The sequence below is a fragment of the Protopterus annectens genome, chromosome 1.part0 (assembly GCF_019279795.1).
Source record: "Protopterus annectens isolate FY-2018-M chromosome 1.part0, PAN1.0, whole genome shotgun sequence".
NCBI lineage: Eukaryota > Metazoa > Chordata > Ceratodontiformes > Protopteridae > Protopterus > Protopterus annectens.
Window position 1 is genome coordinate 513,537,073 of NC_056725.1, and position 19,765 is coordinate 513,556,837.

Here is a 19,765-nt window from a genome sequence, read left to right on the forward strand (position 1 = left end):
GGAGCAGGGGGTAAAGTATCGGGAGTTACACTGGATTCCATACAGACATCATCCACAACATCCAGGACTGGGGATATTGCTAAAGACCTATGTTGTGGCAAGTCTAGAAATTCTCAGAGTCTCTTTTTGAACTGAGTGTAGTCTTGGCATTCCCAGGGGAAATGCTCTCACAGTATGCAAGGTTTCCCCAAAAGAAAAATCCTCTGGAGATGAAACAGAGGGAATAGATTCTTCTGCATCTGAATCCTCATAAGCAAATAAAGGCATGTCTTCATAATCAGATACCTCAGAGTCGTCGGACTCGATCAGTTAAAGCTGCTGGGGACAGGTCTCTTTCTCTTAGCAGGGGAAAGCTGACTTCCCCTGATCAACATAAGGTCGTCTGCCATTTTAAGCATTTGATGTGGCAAGGAAGCAGGTGCATGAGTTGGAGTAGTCTTTTTTTAGGGGTAGCACGTACTCTTGGCCTTAGAAACTTGGTAGTTTTAGACAGAACTGAAGATGCGAAAGACGGTTTGTGTTGAATATTGGTAGTGCAAAGAACTTCATCGGAAGCCAGTGCATGCTCAGCGGCTCTGGACCCATCCAAGGTAGAGACATCCGCAGGTTCCATCGAAGAAGAGGCTAGTGGCATACCGGACTCCGAACGGGTCTCGGTAGAGGCCTGCAAATCCACTGAAGTGGGCATCAACGGCTGCGAAAGCGCCTCACTGAGTACCGGCAAACTGGCAACTAGCTTAATGGAAGCGTCGGCAGTTTTGGACCTGTGCGGTCTGTCTCTTGTCTTTATCCTTACGTTTTCTCGGTAGATCAGTAGTCGGACGTCTTACCGAAGCCATCTTGGAATATGGAGAACGAGAACGAAAGTATTTAGCGACAATAGGGGTCCGACGACTAATAGTTCGGGCGTTGAACAAGGCACAAAACCAACAGCGAGGAACTTCGTAGTCTGGGCCTAAACAGGTGACACAGTAAGAATGAAAATCTTGGTGTGGTATTTGCTTTCCACAGGCAAGACAATTGTTAACTTTTTCTGACATCGGTTAGAGCAAGAAAAAAGGAGACCCAATGGGGTACTTAGCTTTAGAAGACTTCAGGATAATTCAATTCGATAATGAAAACTCAGGTAGAGGCCGACCGGCACTCGTCCAACTGCTTCTGGCTCCTCTGCAAAAAAAGACTGATGTAATAGCGTCGGCTGCCTGTTTTTATACCCCTGACGACCTGAAGTCAGACTTGAAGCAACAGCAACCGATACAGAAATACTAAGTATCTGGTATTCGGGCCGACTGAGGGCTACCTGTAGGCAGATAACCCAAGTGTGATGACTGCAACAGTGAAACCCGAAGAACATCTCAGTACGCATCAAAGGCTTATGAAATTCTTATCAAAGTCTGAGGACACTGCTCACTTGTGGTATGTTTCCCTGAAAAGCAAACTGTGAGCAGCATACAGTATGAAAGTGACTGCTTAATACAACCAGTTCTAGTTCAAAAGTTTATATTCCTACCATTAATTGATAAAAATTTTCAAAGGTGTCTCCACTTACCTGCGGAATTTATCTTTTAACTTTTCAAACTCATCTCGATTTCTGCCAAGTTCTACTTCCATATAATGCTGAGTAGCTGCAAAATCAGATTCCATCAACTCTGCTCTGTGCGTGGTATGTGCTAGACACTGACGAAGTTCCTCGTTTTCCTGCTGCAAAAGCCTTGGAGATTAAAAAAAATATATATTATTTTCAAATGCCAAATATCTTATACTGTAATAAGATGTAATTTAATTAGCAATTTTAGCACTTAGGTATACCATACAGCAAGTGCACTTTTTCAGCCATGGTGCAAGTTTATTTTTGTCTCCACCTGCTGACTTTTGAGCTCTCTGACATTTATCAGTCTCCTTATAACCCAGTGGGTAAAGGTTGATCTAGTGAACAATCACTCAAGCAGCCACTGGAGGTTTTCTTTTTTGTCCTACCAACCCTGCACATGCACAAAGCATCCAAGGGGATGGCGTGCAATGGATCTTAAAACTGACATCCACACCTTACACTCAACTTGTTATATAATTATACCCCACCCTACTTTGCAGATGGCACCTCTCCCTAATAACAGAGCAAGCTTAATCTTCATCATACCCCCCCAAAAACACTAGTGTGAAAGTACAGTTGTGTACACTTACCATAAATGTAGATGTTAGAGTGTATTCACTGTTGCAGTCATTACATTTGGGTAATCCTGCTGGCAGGTTGCCCTCAGTCAGCCTGAATTCCAAAGTCCTGGGTCCTGCGTCAGCTGCTGTCACCCCTTCCCTGATGTCAGGTCGTCAGGGGTATAAAAGAAGCAGCAGATGCCATTTTCTTTAGTTTTTCTTACCCCAGATGTCAGGTGCCCCCTAAAAGGGTAGCCAAAATTTATACACACACATATATATATATATATATATATATATATATATATATATATATATATATATATATATATATATATATATATAAAATTACATGCACCAATATAAACTTTACCTTCATCTACAAGCAAATACACCACATAGGTTGTATAAATCAGAGAAGGAAAGATAGGTTCCATCAGAAGAAAAGGGGGATGGCGGATGGGTAACCTGGACTGCAACAGTGAGTACACTCGAACATCTACATTTATGGTAAGTGTACACAACTGTACTATGTTCTTCGTGTTTCACTGTTGCAGTCATTACATTTGAGTAGAGTCCCAAAGCTATGGTCGGGGAGGCTGGACCTAAACAGCATTAGGGGGTGGCTATGAGGCCCTGCAGAACTGCAGTGGCAAAGCCTGCCCTGGATTTAGAACAGAGTGGCAAATGATTGTGATTTGTAAAGGTGTGCAGGTGTGCACTGAACTCCAAGTAGCAGCCTCTAAAATGTCCTTGGTTGGTATTCCTCCAAGAAAGGCTGCTGAAGTGGCTGCAGCTCTGGTTGAATGTGGCCTAATGCCCTTAGGCACTGGCTTGCCATGGTGTACGTAGCAGAAATGAATGCAGTGGCCTATCCACTTTGAAATAGTCTGCTTTGAGATGGCCTTTCCTTGTGATCATGCAGCATATGTCACTAGTAATTGTCGTCTTTCTGAAAACTTTGGTTCTGTCCAAGTAGAATCTAAGCGGTCTGTGTACGTCCAAAGAATGCAGAATTCTCCCCCCCTTGTTCTGTGGATTTGGATAAAAAGTTGGCAGGTGAATAGTTTGGTGAAGGGCCACAATGGACACCACCTTAGGCATAAATGTTGGGTTTGTCCTCAGAGAGACCCTGTCTGGATAAAAAATGATAAAAGGTTCCACAGCCATGAGTGCCTGTAGCTCTGAAACTTGTCTTGCAGAAGTTATTGCTAGGAGCAGAGCTGTTTTCCAAGATAAAAAGTAAATTTTTTTTACCTACCATAAATGTAGATGTTCGAGTGTTCACCCTGCTGCAGTCATCACACTTGGGTTATCCTGTCGTCAGGTGGTCCCACAGTCGGACGGATTTCCAAAGTCTTGGTCCGACGTCGGTTGCTGTCGCCTCATCCCTGACGTCAGTGCGCCAGGGGTACATATATTGCAACCGACGCCATTTTCTTCAGTTTTTCTTACCCCAGATGTCAGGTGCCCCCAAAAAGGTGATCAAAATTAGTACCAAATGGTGTGAACACTGTACAAACACAAAATCCCTTCAGCTATAAGCAAATACATCAGTAAGGCATAGCAGAGATTTAGCCAGTAGATCAGAGGGGTTGGAGGGAGGGTTACCTGGACTGCAGCAGGGTGAACACTCGAACATCTACATTTATGGTAGGTACAAAACTGTACTATGTTCGTGTTACCCTGCTGCAGTCATCACACTTGGGTTGAGTCCCAAAGCTAAGGTAGGGTGGAGGTATCAAATAGGGTTAGTGGAGGCAATGAGGCCCTGCAGAACTGCAGTGGCGAAGCCCGCCCTGGACTTAGAATAAAGAGGTAAGTGATAGTGTTTGGTGAAGGTGTGTACAGAATGTCAAGTTGCAGCTTCTAAAATTTCCTTGGTAGGAATCCCCCTGAGAAAGGCTGTAGAGGTGGCTGTTGCCCTGGTAGAGTGGGCTCTAATGGTAGGAGGAACTGGTTTCCCATGATGGATATAACAGAACCGTATGCAATGGCCTATCCATTTAGAAATGGTTTGTTTGGATATAGCCCTCCCTTGAGAAGCTGTAGCATAGGATACAAAGAGCTGGTCAGTTTTTCTGAAAGCCTTAGTTTTGTCCAAGTAGTAACGAAGCTGCCTGTGAATGTCCAAGGAATGCAGGAGTCTCTCACCTTTGTTCTGTGGATTGGGGAAGAAAGTGGGTAGGTGGATGGTTTGATTTAAAGCTACACTGGAAACCACCTTAGGCATGAAGGAAGGATTAGTTCATAGAGAAACTCTGTTTTGATGAAAAATGAGGAAAGGTTCCACTGCCATTAGTGCCTGTAATTCTGAGACTCTCCTAGCAGAAGTTATTGCCAGGAGCAGGGCAGTCTTCCAAGATATGAACTGAAGGTCTGCAGAGAAAGCTGGTTCAAAGGGAGGTAACATTAGTTTTTCCAGAACAAAGTTGAGGTCCCATGTTGGTGTAGGAGCTCTTCTAGGTGGTCTAATGTTTTTTGCCCCTCTGAGGAACTGCCTTAGAAGAGGATGTGAAAATAAAGGTGGATTCGTGTCATAGTGAGCTGAAATAGCTGAAGCATGGATTTTAATTGAAGAGAAGGAAAGTCCTTTGTGCAACATATCAGCTAAATACTGCAGAATGTGAGGCATATGAGGCTGAGTTGTGCCTTGGCCTTTAGCTTGGTTCCAGGCAGAAAACCTTTTCCATTTGTCCGAGTAAGCCTTCCTGGTGCTTGGCCTCCTGGCTTCCAGAATAACATTCAGAACTGCTTGTGAAAGAGGGGCTGGTTGGATGTTTAATAGATTTGCCATGCAGCCAGGTTTAAGGTTTTTAGCTGGCTGTGTAGAATCTGTTTGTTTTGCTGCGTGAGCAAATGAGGTATTTGAGGCAATATCCATGGTGGGCTGTGAGCCATATTCTTCAATAGCGGGTACCAGTGCTGGCGTGGCCAGTCTGGGGCTATGATCATCAGTCGAGGTTTCTCCTTTTTGACCTTCAAAAGAACCTTTGTGAGAAGAGGTAATGGAGGAAAGGCATATGCTGTCAGGTTTTTCCAACTGAAGAAGAGAGCGTCCACTTTCCAAGCTTGATGGTGGAATGTCCTTGTACAAAATTTTGTCAGTTGGTAGTCTTGAGGACTGGCAAACAGGTCTATATTCGGAAGGCCCCATTTTTGAGTTATCATTGTAAATATTTGTGGGTCTAGTTTCCACTCGTGGGGATCTTTGATGTTTCTGCTTAGGTCGTCTGCCAATATGTTTTTCTGTCCTGGCAGGAACTGAGCTTGTAACTGAACTTGGTAGGCCAGAGCTGTGTTCCATAAGATTATTGCTTGCCTGCAAAGAGGGTAGGAATGTGTGCCCCCTTGTTTGTTTATGTACCACATTACTGTGGTGTTGTCCGTCTTTATTGCAAGTTGTCCTGGATGTAGTAGATCCTTGAAGGCTGTCAGAGCTTTCTGTACAGCTAGCATCTCTTTTTGATTTATGTGCAGTTTTCTTTGTTCTGCAGTCCATAGGCCTTGAATGCATTGCCCTGCCATGTGTGCCCCCCAGGCATAGTCTGAAGCATCTGTTGTGATAGTTTGCCTGGTTGGGGGCAAGGTGAAAGGCTGACCCTTGTGGTGACATGCCTGTGACCACCATAGAAATTCCTGTTGAAGGCAGGGAATGAGAGATACCACTGTGTCCAAGCTGTGGCTGTGTTGAGACCATACGCTTTTTAGGTACCACTGTAATTTCCTCATATGCAGTTTTGCAAATGGTATTATCAGAATGCAAGATGCCATGAAGCCCAAAGCCTGCAGAATTTTTCTTGCAGTTAATTAGGTCTTTGTTGCCATTGTCTTGAAATATTGAGTCAGTTGTAGTTGCTTATCTGGTGTAAGATAAGCCTTCTGGGCCGTTGTGTCCAAGCTGGCACCCAGGAATGTCATTTTTTGTGAGGGTACTAGTTTTGACTTCTTTTCGTTTACTGTGTACCCCAGACAATTTAGTAGACGCTTCACAAAAGCCAGATGATGTAAGAGAATGTCTTTTCTTTCTGCTTGGATGAGGCAGTCGTCCAGGTATGGATATATTTGAATTCCTCTTTGTCTGCAGTATGCAATTACTGGTGCTAGGCATTTTGTGAAAACTCTGGGCACAGCAGATAAGCCAAAGGGCAGTGCAGAGAATTGATGATGGGTTGAACCTGCAATGAAACGGAGGTATCTTCTGCAACTTTGTCTGATAGGGACATGTAGGTATGCCTCCTTGAGGTCCAACGTTACCAGCCATGCTTCCTTGCCCAACATGGGAAGCAGCTGCTGTAGTGTTAGCATCTTGAATTTTGGGACTTGTAAGTGTTTAGTATTGAAAGGTCCAGAATTGGTCTCCAAGCACTGTCCTTTCTGGGTACTAGAAAGAGCCTTGAGTAAAATTCTTGGCCTTGCTCTTGAGTCGGCACCCGTTGAATGGCTCTCATGGCCATGAGAGCTGTAATTTGTTTTTGAGCCTCTGCCCTTTGATTTTGTGGCAGGTTTGGCATTCCTCTTTTCATTGGCAAGGTGTGAAAGTGGAATCTGTATCCTCGTGAAATTATGTCTAGGACCCATTTGTCCTTTGTGACCATGTGCCAGTTGTCTGCAAAAAGTGCTAGTTTTCCCCCCAAGGGGGCTGACAAAAGAGTTTTGTTTGGCCAGCTGAGGTGCAAGTCATTGAGTTTGCCTTCTGGTGGGTTGAGACCTGTCTTCTCCTCCCTTCTGGGTTGGAGTGCCCCATTGGCGAGGTTTATACTGGGCCTGTGGTTGTCCTCTGCCCCTTGGGCGCCTGTATTTACCCCTCTGAAGTCTGTCAGTGGCTGGAAAGGACCAATTTTTTGTTGGCCATTTTCTGCTGAAGCGGGGGGGGGTTGTACCTGTAGGAAATCTTTGACTGTCTGCATTGATTTTGCCTTATCTTCCATTTTCTTTAAAACTTCTTCTGCTTTAACTCCAAAAAGAACATCCCTGCTGTAAGGGAGCATCTAGTAGTTTTGCTTTAACATGATCAGGCAGACTTTGTTCCTTTAACTAGGCATGCCTACGTATAACTGATCCAGTGACAGGCCTCCAAAGAATCAAACCCACATTGTAAGGTATGTTTGCCCACCTGCTCGGTGGCGTGCAACAAATCCTGTACTTCTTTCAATTCAGATTGTTGAGGGAGGGAGGTTATCTTTTGTTTTAACTGAGAGATTAGAAATTGCTGATACTTAAGCATATGAAATTGACAATTAAGTGCTCTCATAGCTAATGTGGCTGAGTTGTAAACCTTTTTCCCCCACCTGTCTAGTGCTCGAGTCCCTCTCAGAAGGTACTGGGTTTTTAGCCATGGAAGCCTTAGCCCCCTTGGGACCCTGGGAGATGGTCTCTGGGTCAGCTACTGGGCTTTTGTAAAGAAATTTGTGGGAATCAGGTACTCAGTAGTATCTGTCAGGCTTAGCCGGAGCAAGAGGTAGAGAGTCTGGGTTGAAACTGGATTCTAAATAGACATCATCCACAATGTCCAAAACAGGTGGGATGGCTAGAGGTCTGTGTTGGGGGAGTAAAAGAAACTCTCTGAGCCTTTTCTTGGAATCAGAGTAATCCTGACCTTCCCAGTGAAAATGTTCCCTCATAGTGTGTAAAGTTTCCCCAAAAGAGTAGTCTTCAGGAGGGGAAGCTGAGGGAATAGAGTCCTCAGCATCAGAATCTTCATAAGGAGAGTAGGAATAGTCTTGGTCCTCAGTAGAATCCGAAGAAACAGACAGTTGCTCAGAGGAAGCAGAATCTTCCTCTAGTCTAGGCCTTTTATCAGGAGGAGGCTGTGAACTCCTGATAAGAGAAATCACATCTTCAGCCATTTTGAGCATCTGTTTCTTAGGCATAGGGCCTTGAACAGGAGACTGAAGTGTAGCCTTTTTAGATTTAGAAGGAGTCTTCGACTTAGAAAACGTTTCGACTGTGAGAGTCTTCGGTCTGAAAATGCCTTCAGAAACAGATGGCGTTTCAGAAGCACCGACGTCCTTAGAAGGTAAATCGTCGGAAGGGCCTGAAGTAAAAGGCTGCGTCGGCCTAGTACATTCCGTCAAAATTTCCGTAGCGGTCTCAGGTTCCAGAACTGCGGTAGTCAGGGGCTGCGGCGGAGCCTCACTGATAACCGGAGACCGGATCAACAGAGGCCTCGGAATCGGGCTTAGGCCTGGGCTGTCGGTCCTTGTCCCTGCGCTTTTTGTGCACGCCGGTAGTCGGAGCTCCGACGGCATGTTATAGTTAAATTTTCTACCAAAATAGTGTCGTGCGAAATCAAATCGTCTTTTAATAGTACTTTTATTAAACCTAGCACAAAAACGACAAGTGACGTCGTGATCAGGGCCTAGGCAAGGTATGCAATAAGAATGAAAATCCTTATGAGGTATTTGCTTCCCACAAGAAATACAATTGTTAACTTTTTCTGACATCGGTCTGAGGTAAGAAAAGTTTCCCCAACGGGGTACTTAGCTTTATAGAAGACTTCGGTCTGAAATTCGACAATCTCAGGAGTCGGCCGACCGGCATTTGCGAACTGCTTCTGCTTTGGGCACCGCACGGCAAGAAAGACTGAAGAAAATGGCGTCGGTTGCAATATATGTACCCCTGGCACACTGACATCAGGGATGAGGCGACAGCAACCGACGTCGGACCAAGACTTTGGAAATCCGGCCGACTGCGGGATCGCCTGACAACAGGATAACCCAAGTGTGATGACTGCAGCAGGGTAACACGATGAACATCTTTATATCAGCAGTAGCAGCTGGCTCAAAAGGAGGCAGGGTGAATTTTTCCAAGACATAGTTGAGGTCCCATGCAGGCATTGTTGATCTCCTTGGAGGCCTTAAATTTTTGGCTCCTCTGAGGTACTGCTTCAATAAGGGATGAGGAAAGATTACTGGCTCTGTATTGTAATGAGCCGAAATGACAGAGGCATGAATTTTAATAGATGAAAAAGATAGGCCTTTGTCCAGCATCTCAGTAAAGTATTGCAAAATCTGAGGAATATTTGGCACAGCTGTATCAGTTCCTTGTGCCTGCACAGAATCTCTTCCATTTTCCAGCATAATATTTTCTAGTATTAGGCCTGCTGGCTTCCAAGATGACATCCATCACAGCTTTACTGAGAGGTGTGTTTTGTATGACTATTATCCGCCATGCTGCCAGGTTTAAAGTCCTGAGTTGGCTATGCAGGATCTGATTGTTTTGCTGGGACAGTAGATGAGGTATTTGAGGTAAGGTCCAAGCTGGGCATTGAGACAAGTTCCTTAGTATTGGATACCAGTACTGGTGGGGCCAGTCTGGAGCAATCAGTATCATCTTTGGCTTCTCCTGTCTGACCTTTAGGAGTACCCTTGGGGAGGAGAGGCAGTGGGGGAAAGGCATATACTGATAGGGCGTCCACTATACATGCTTGTCTGTGATAAATCCTTGTGCAGAATCTTTTTAGTTGGTGGTTGTGAGGGGAGGCAAATAGATCTATGTCCGGGCGTCCCCATTTCCTTATGCTGAAGACTTGTGGATCCAGCTATCACTCGTGGGGATCCATGAGGTTTCTGCTTAGTTCATCTGCCAGAGCATTTTTCCTTCCTGGCAGGAACTGTGCCTGCCGATGTATTTGGTAAGTCAATGCTGTGTCCCACAAAGTCATGGCTAGTCTGCAAAGGGGGTAAGAATGTGTGCCCCTCCTGCTTGTTTATATACCACATGACCGTGGTGTTGTCTCTGTCTTTATCAGTAGTTGCCCTGGATGAAGTTGGTCCCTGAAAGCTGTTAGGGCATTTTGAACAGCTAGCAATCTCTTTTTGATTGATATGTAGATGCATTTGGTTTGAGGTCCATGTGCCCTGAATGCATCTTCCTGCCATGTGGGCCCCCCAGACAATCTGATGCATCCGTTGTTAGTGTCTGCCTGGCTGGGGGTAATGTGAATGGCTGTCTCTTGTTTTGATGACAAGCCTTTGCCCACCATTGAAACTCCTGTTGCAGGCAGGGAATGAGAGTAATCATAGTTTCCAGGCTGTGGCAATGTTGAGTCCAAACACTTTTTAGGTACCATTGAAGTTTACTCATATGCAGTCTTGCATATGGAATTAGTAGGATAAAGGATGCCATGAAGCCCAAAGCCTGCAGAATTTATTTATTTTTTTTTGCAGATAACTGGGCCTTTGTTCCCAACATTTTGAAATAGGTAGTCAGTTGCCTTTGTTTGTCTGGCGTGAAATAAGCCATCTGGGCAGTTGTATTTAAGCTTGCACCCAGGAATATTATCTCTTGAGAGGGTACTAGTTTTGATTTCTTTTCGTTGACTGTGTACCCCAGGCATATTAGAAGTCTTTTCACAAACGCCAGATGGTGTAGAAGAATGCCCTTGTTCTCTGCTTGAATTAGGCAGTAGTCCAAGTAAGGATATATTTGTATTCCTCTTAGTCTGCAGAATGCAATTACTGGTGCCAGGCACTTTGTAAAGTCCCTGGGCGCAGTAGATAAGCCAAAGGGCAGTGCAGAGAATTGGTAATGCATTGAGCCATCCTTGAATCCGAGGTATCTTCTGCATATTTGTCTGATTGGGACATGCAGGTATGCCTCTTTTAGGTCTAAAGTCACAAGCCAAGCGTTCTTGCCCAGCATGGGCAGAAGCTGCTGCAAAGTCAACATCTTGAATTTGGGTATATCCAGGAATGTGTTCAGAATAGATAGGTCCAGTATTGGCCTCCAAGCCTTGTCCTTTCTGGGTACCAAGAACAGTTGTGAGTAAAATCCTTGTCTGTGCTCTTGCTCTGGTACTTGTTGAATGGCCCCCATGTCCATGAGGTACAAGACTTGTTTTAGTGCCTCTGCCCATTTATTTTTTGGCAGATCTGGCCAGCCGTTTGCCTTTGGCAGGGTATGGAAATGGAACTTGTAGCCTTGTGACACGTTATTTAGAACCCACTTGTCCTGGATTATAATGTGCCAATTTTGAGAAAAAAAGTGCTAATTTTCCCCCTAACGGTGCTGCCAGGAGATAAGTGCTTTGTGCAGGCAGGGGGAAGGCATTGGGACTGTTTCCTGTATGATTGTGATTTGTCTTCTCCAACTTTGGAGGTAGAAGCACCCCATTGCTTTGACCTGTATGACCCTTGCGCCTGGGATCTGCCTCTAGGGCGTCTGGATCTGCCCCTTTGAGGTCTGTCTGACACAGGAAAGGACCAATTCTTAGTTGGTCAGTGTCTACTAAACCTAGGTGGCTGTACTTGTAAAAAAATCTTTGACAGTTTGCATAGATTTAGATTTGCCCTCCATTTTCTTTAACACCTCTTCTGCCTTAACACCAAGCAAAGTATCATGCTGTAAAGGTGCATCTAATAATTTAACTTTGACATGATCAGGCAGATTTTGTTCCTTTAACCAAGCATGCCTCCTAATTACAGAACCCGTAACTGTGGCCCAGCAGGCCTCCAAAGAATCAAAACCACATTGCAAAGTATGCTTTCCAACTTGTTCCAACTTGTTCAGCTGCATGCAATAAATCCTAAATGTCCTTGTTTTCTGCACATTCAGAGTTTAACAACATTTTCTGCTTAAGCAATGCCATGACAGGTTGCTGATATTTGAGCATATGAAACTGACAGTTTAAGGCCCTTATAGCCAAGGTAGCAGATGTGTAAACATTTTCCCCATCTATCCAGTGCCCTAGAATCTCTGTCAGAAGGGGTAGGGTTTTTTGCAGTGGAAGCCTTAACTCCTTTGGGACCCTGTGAAATAGTTTCTGGGTCTGAAGCAGGGTTTTTAAAAAGGAATTTATGAGAGTCAGGAACCCTGTAATATCTGTCAGGCTTAACAGAAACTGGAGGTAAGGAGTCAGGGGTAAGACTAGACTCCGAAAACACATCATCTACAATGTCTAACACAGGTGGAATGGCTAGTGGCCTGTGTTGAGGAAGTAAAAGGAAATCCCTGAGCCTCTTTTTAGAATCTGAAAAATCTTGGCTCTCCCAGTGGAAATGCTCCCTCATGGTATGCAAGGTTTCCCCAAAACAATAATCCTCTGGAGGAGAAGCTGAAGGTATAGATTCTTCAGCATCAGAATCGTCATGGGGGGGGGGGGGGGGGAATATTCCTGATCAGAAGAGGAATCAGAAGAAATGGAAATCTGATCTGAAGATTCATAGTCAGTCTCTTGCCTAGGCCTCTTATCAGGAGGGGGATAGGAACCCCTGAGCAAGGTAATCAAGTCTTCGGCCATTTTAAGCATCTGTTTTTTGGGCACAGAGACCTGACCACGTGGCTCTTGAGTTTGTTTCTTTGCTTTAGAAGGTGCTTTAGTCTATGCCTTTGAAGCTGAAGTCAGTTTAATGTAAAGATGTTTAGGTCTGAATACACCCTCAGAAGCCGGTGCCTGCTCAGCGGCTCCGGCCCCATCGGGTTACTTAGCTTTATTGAAGACTTTGGATCTGAAACTCTAACAAGAAAATCTCGGGGGTCGGCTGACCGGCACTTGCGAACTGCTTCTGCTTCGGGCACCGCGCGGCAAGAAAGACTAAAGAAAATGTTGCCAGCTGCTTCTTTTATACCCCTGACAACCTGACGTCAAGGAAGGGGCGACAGCAGCCGACGCAGGACCCAGGACTTTGGAATTCAGGCCAAATGAGGGCAACCTGCCAGCAGGATTACCCAAATGTAATGACTGCAACAGTGAAACACGAAGAACATCTGCTAGTCAAACTGCAGTCACCTGCGTCACAGTTAGTTTTATCTCTCTGTCAGCATACCTGGCCAAGCCATGACAGTTATGGAACACTAAAAATTAGCTAGAATTCCATACAGGCATCATAAGCAAACATGGAAAAAAAGCCTATCTAAAGAAAGTAGAGAAGACATAGGTTATTACACAGATTTTATTTACCTTCTAACTCCATGCAGGAAGACGGCATAAAAGACAATCATACAAAAAAGTTTGTAAGTGAATAAAAAGCAGCAGGATTGGTCTGCTGCTTTGTGAATTTCTGCACATGGAAATGAATGCATTTAAGAATACTAGTGTTCATGCAACTTTAAGCCCTTGGACAGCTCTTCTGGAACACAGGATGGAGGATCCATGTATTCCTAAAAGATAAAAAATGACAGCCTAAAGAGATTCAAAGTGGGCTTACTAAACAACACAAACTGTTTTTACTTCTTAAAACTACTCCTGTTCACTTATACCAGTCAGAGATTACAAAGCAAGCAGATAACTCAAAGGCAGCATTGTGCAGTGGTGTCAAAAAACAACACAAAAACACACACATTTATATGTGCATATAAATATATATAAATATATATATATATATATATATATATATATATACACATATGTGTGTGTGTGTGTATATATATATATATATATATATATATATATATATATATATATATATATATATATATACACACACACACACACATACATATACATACATGCACACACATACAGCGGCTATAAAAAGTGTACACACCCCTGTTAAGATGCAAGGTTTTTGTGATATAAAAAATGTGACCACAATAAATATTTCAAAACATTTTCTACCTTTAATGTGACCTATGTTGTTATCTGTCTTTCGGCTTTTTTCTGATAAGGGGTCGCCACAGCGGAACTCAGGTCCGTTAATGATTGTCAGTAGATTTTTACGAAATGCCGAGGTGCCAGCTCGACGCCCAACCTTCAACGAAGACACGCCCATTTACGCACACATGTCTTTCGAACGCTACCCAACCACGGGGAGGACATGCAGACTCCACAAAGAAGGCACTCCCAAGCCACGCCGAGAATTGAACGGGAGAACCTCTTGCTTTGAGGTAACAACACTACCGCCATACCATCGCGGCATTCCCCTTTAATGTATAATCTGTACAATTCAATTGAAAAACAAACAAATCTGTTAGGGGAAATAATATAAAAAATAAAAAAATGCACAATAAGCTGGTTGCATAAGTGTGCACCCCCTTACACTAATACTTTGTTGAAGCACTTTTTGATTTAATTACAGCATTCAGTCTTCTTGGGTACACACCTGCCACCAATTAAAGTTACTCTGATTAACCCCTAATAAAGTTCCGCTGTCTTAGTAGGATTTTCCTGACATTTACTCAGTTGCCTGCTACAGCAAAAGTCATGGTTTGTAGAGAGCTTGCAAAGCATCAAAGAGATCTCATTGTTGAAAAATCAGTCAGGAGAAGGGTACAAAAAAATTTCCACAGCATTGGATATACCATGGAACACAGTGAAGATAGTCATCAAAAAGTGAAGAAAATATGGGACAACAGTGACGCGCCAAAGAACTGCATGTCCCTCCAAAATTGAAGAAAAGACAAGACGAAAACTGGTCAGGGAGGCTGCCAAGAGACCTACAACAACACTGAAGGAGCTGCAGGAATTTCTGGCAAGTACTGGTTGTGCACTACATGTGACAACAATCTCCCGTATTCTCCATATGTCTGGACTATGGGGTAGGGTTGCAAGACGAAAACCTTTTCTTACACAGGAAAACATCCAAGCCTGGCTAAAATTTGCAAAACAATACATCACATCTCCCAAAAGCATGTGTGAAAAATGTGTTATGGTCTGATGAGACCAAGGTTAAACGTTTTGGCCACAATTACAAAAAATACATTTGGCGCAAAAACAACACTTCGCATCACCAATTACCGCAGTGAAGCATGGTGGTTGGCAGTATCATGCTTTGGGGTTGCTTTTCTTCAGCTGGAACTGGGGCTTTAGTCAAGGTAGAGGGAGTTATGAACAGTTCCAAATATCAGTCACTTTTGGCCCAAAACCTTTAGGCGTCTGCTAGAAAGCTGAAGAGGAATTTCACCTTTCAACACGACAATGACCCCAAGCGTACATCCAAATCAACAAAAGAATGGCTTCACTCGAAGAAAATTAAAGTTTTGGAATGGCCCAGCCAGAGCCCAGTCCTAAACCCAATAGAAAATCTGTGGAGTGACCTGAACAGGGCTGTGCACAAGAGATGTCCTTGCAATCTGACAGATTTGGAGCACTTTTGCAAGGAAGAGTGGACAAATATAAATATTGCCAAGTCAAGATGTGCCATGCTGATAGACTATTCACCAAAAAGACTGAATGTTGTAATTAAATCAAAAAGTGCTTCAAAAAAGTATTAGTTTAAGGGTGTGCACCACTTATGCAACCAGCTTATTGTACGTTTTTTTATTTTTTCCCTTAACAGATTAGTTTTTTCAATTGAATTGTACAGGTTATAGGTCACATTAAACGTGGGAGAAGTTTTGAAATGATTTATTGTGGTCTCTGAAAAGGTCAAATAATTAGCAAACATGCATTTTCTTTTATAACTCACTGGGACAAGTGTATTACACTTTGTTTACCTGTAAAAATGGTGAATATTTTGTATAGTGCACAACAATCAAGTTCCCTTTCCCATACTTAGTTTGTTGTTTAATTTGTTAACCAGGGTAATGCACAAATGAACACAACAGAGTTGGGTTTAAGAGACGGCAGGAAATTAGCATTTTACGTGATGGAGTGATTACAGTTACTACTGAAGAAAACATATGTAATGCATAATGCATGTTTTTTTTTCTGTTAATGTAGGTGTGCCTATATCTTAAGTGATAACCTAATAAACATGCTTAAAAATAAAAAGACAGCCTATTCTGTAACTGCAGTAATGCCCTATAGGGAAGGTGTTATGAAATATTCAGGGGTAGTAATGCCATTTGCCTGCAGCATTGGGCATCAACACCCCATGGTAGGGGTTATATCCCTCAATGCCCACCATACAAGGCAATATTGCTTGCTGAGATGATGACTGAGGTTTTCAGGTGACATTTAATACAAGTAAAGTAGGTTTTACCGTTTTGGTACTGTTTCAGCTCAGCTTCGAAATATGTGTAGAAGGATGTTTAAGTACTGGTAGTAGATTCCCAAAATTTAAGACCTCAAACAGAAAAACTATGGTCCATGTAATGTAATTTGCTGGATGATACCTTCAGTCCTAGGACATTATTGGGCAAGGAGGGGCGACACTTGAAAGCATTTGTCCTAATTCAATTTGAATCAAGCTAGACAAATGTGTTTGTTTACAGCTACAGAGCAGTTCCAGTTTGCATGCCTGCAAGTTTCCTGCAAACGCTAATTTAATTCATGTACAGGATGGTACACAAAGCTTACATGCTGCTTTATCACTTTAGTGAGCTCTGCTTTAAAAAAAAAAGGCAGATGCATTTAAATAAGTTAGCTACAGTGATTAGTATGTTTGGTGGTACAAAGAAGATTCGGCTTACAATAAAGATGTTATGAAGCTTTGAAGACATCAACAATATCTATTCTGTGCGAGTAATCCTTCTGACAATGACATGGTATCAAAATGAAGAAAATGACTTGTCAGTCTTGAAGAAATATACATCACCAAGAGCAGAAATGAAGTAAAACTCAGTGGAAACCATGGCATCGCTTCAACTGCTAGAATTTCTTTTTACTGTTACAAAAGAATCTGATTGAAAACCACCAGCTCTGGATCCATACATAATAATTTAAATACTTAACACAACTTGGCATCAGTGTTATCCTATGTCACTATTCATCACTCTTGGGTCTTGGATCTGACAATGGATCCAAGCCGGCAACTTTACAGACAGCTTCTAAGCTCGAGCTCCTCCCACTTCCATGATCCCTTGCTGTCCTCTAATCCATCAGATTGAGTTTGTCCTAAGCTAGAAAGCAGCTAAGGAAAACCTAGACCACCAGACAGGACCATCTCCACAACTTCTAGATCCCACAGGAGGGGGAAGGATAGTGATGAATACTGACATAGGATAACACAGATGCCAAGTTATACAAGTACATATCTCTTTATCTGATGCCATCCACATCACTATTTCTCACTCTTTCGTCAGAGTCCCCAGCTACCCTGAATCCTGGGCGGCCTCATGGAAGGACATGCCAAAGAACTGTGGAGCCAAAGGAAGCCCTGTTCCTGGAGATAATGTCAAGCTTGTAGTGACTAACAAAAAGTGCATGGAGAGGACCAGGTGGCTGGTGCACAAATGTCATTTATGGAATGACGGGCAAGACAGGCAGATGACGTAGCCATTGACCTACTGGAATGAGCTCTGATTGGACATGGTAAGGATAAGCCTTTGGATGAATATGCGAAGGAAAAGCACATCGAAATCCAACGGGAAATAGTTATTTTGGAAACCACCTGACCCTTCCTGTTAAGAGAGAATGCCACAAACAGCTGGTCAGACCTGTGGAAAAAGTACAGTTTTGTACCTACCATAAATGTAGATGTTCGAAGATCCACATTGCTGCAGTCCTTACTTATGGGTAGTCCGCTGTCCTCGGTCGGCCCGAATACCAAAGTATTAGGCTGACGTCGGTCATGGGCGCCTAGATCTGACATCAGAGCGTCAGGGTATAAAGGCGCATGACCGACGTCATATCCTCAGTCTTTTCTTGCCCCAGATGTCAGAAGGCCAAACCAGAAAGGCCACAGCCAAAAACAGAATACCTCCCAAAAACATGCCCAACAACAACCATCACCTAAAGCATAGCACCAAGTCAAACTACAGTGGGGAAGGAGGGAGGGTAAACTGGACTGCAGCAATGTGGATCTTCGAACATCTACATTTCTGGTAGGTACAAAACTGTACTATGTTCTTCATCTCACATTGCTGCAGTCCTTACTTATGGGTAGAATCCCAAAGCAACGGGAAAGGGAGGATGGTAAAAATCATAAAGCATTAGGGGCCGCTAAAATGCCCTGTAAAATTGCAGTGGCAAATCCAGCCCTAGACTTAGAATAAAGAGGAAGGTGGTAATGTTTAGAAAAGGTATGCACTGAACTCCAAGTAGCTGCCTCCAAAATGTCTTTGTAGCTACCCCTTAGAAAGGCCGTAGAAGTAGCAGTAGCCCTAGTGGAATGAGGCCTGATTCCAGCAGGAATCTCCTTACCATGATGGGAATAACAGAAAGAAATACAAAACCCAATCCATTTAGAAATAGTTTGTTTTGAAACAGGTTTACCCTGTGAACCCAAAGCAAAAGAAACAAACAATTGCTGAGACTGTCTGAACTCCTTGGTTCTGCTCAAATAATAACGCAACTGCCTGTGAATATCCAAAGTATGCAAAATTTTCTCCCCTTTATTTTGGGGGTTTGCATAAAAGTAGGCAAATGAATAGTTTGATTTAAGGCCACACTAGAAACCACTTTAGGCATAAAGGAAGGATTAGTACGCAAAGATACCCTATCCTTATGAAAAATCAGGAAAGGCTCCACTGCCATGAGGGCCTGTAATTCAGAAACCCTTCTTGCAGAGGTAATGGCCAACAAAAAGCAGTTTTCCATGACAAATACTTTAACTCGGCAGTAGCTGCAGGCTCAAAAGGTTGTAGAGTAAGTTTTTCCAACACAAAATTGAGATCCCAAGCAGGAGTAGGAGCTCTCGTGGGGGTCTTATATTCTTTGCCCCTCTAAGAAATTGCTTAAACCAAGGATGAGAGAATAAAGGAGGGTCACAATCATAGTGAGCAGAAATGGCTGCAGCATGGACCTTTATTGAGGAGAAAGACAAACCCTTGTCCAATAACTCAGTAAGATATTGAAGAGCAACACTTAAATCAGGTTTGGAGACATCAAAGTCCTTTCCTTTGCTCCAAATAAAAAATCTCCTCCATTTATCAGCATAAACTTTCCTGGTACTAGGCCTCCTGGCCTCCAAAATAACATTCAAAACTTGTTGTGGAAGCTGAGACCCTCCAGAGTCTAAAACAGAATATGCCAGGCTGTTCGATGCAGAGACTGAATCTTGACATTGAGGAAGTGACTGTCCTCTTGTGACAAAAGGTGCGGAATCAAAGGCAGAGGCCATGGAGGTTCTCGTACTAAACTCCTCAGTAGTGGGTACCAGTGTTGTCGAGGCCAATCCGGTGCTATCAAAATCATGGTTGGCTTGCCTTGTCTGGCCTTCAAAAGTACCTTGGGAAGAAGAGGCAGAGGTGGAAAGGCATATACATGCAGATTGTTCCAACTGAATGATAGAGCGTCCACCTTCCAAGCTGTGTGATGAAACATTTTTGTGCAAAACTTTGGCAACTGGTAATTTAGTGGAGAAGCGAACAGATCTATGTCTGGAGTTCCCCATAACACTGTCAACTGTTGAAATACAAGAGGATCCAATTTCCATTCGTGAGGATCCACTATTTGTCTGCTCAATACATCTGCTAAGGAGTTCTGTGCTCCTGGTAGAAACCTTGCCTGAAGATTGAGGTGTAGATTGAGAGCAGTTTCCCACAGAATCATCGCTTGCCTGCAAAGAGGGTAAGAATGGGTTCCCCCCTGCTTGTTGATGTACCACATGACAGTAGTGTTGTCTGTTTGAATCAACACCTGCCCTGGGTGAAGTAAATCTTTGAAAGCCATCAATGCAAACTGGACTGCTAACATTTCCTTCAAGTTGATATGCAAATGCTGGAGTTTGACAGGCCACGTGTTTTGCACCCATTTTCCATTGAGGTGTGCTCCCCAAGCCTTGTCCGAGGCATCTGTCGTTAGAATCTGACTCGCCTCTGGCGGGTCACAGAGAGTCCCTTGTTTAGG

At 43.4% G+C, this 19,765-nt stretch overlaps 1 protein-coding gene across 3 annotated transcripts in view; it reads right to left on the reverse strand.

The window, feature by feature from the left end:
* TJAP1 (tight junction associated protein 1) overlaps window positions 1-19,765 on the reverse strand; it is a 1,031,177-nt gene that overhangs the window by 414,187 nt on the left and 597,225 nt on the right. For all 3 annotated transcript variants that reach the window (XM_044061070.1, XM_044061061.1, XM_044061052.1), the window contains exon 5: window positions 1,550-1,711. In XM_044061070.1, coding sequence (XP_043917005.1) covers window positions 1,550-1,711 — 162 coding nt within the window. The remainder of the gene's footprint in view (window positions 1-1,549; window positions 1,712-19,765) is intronic.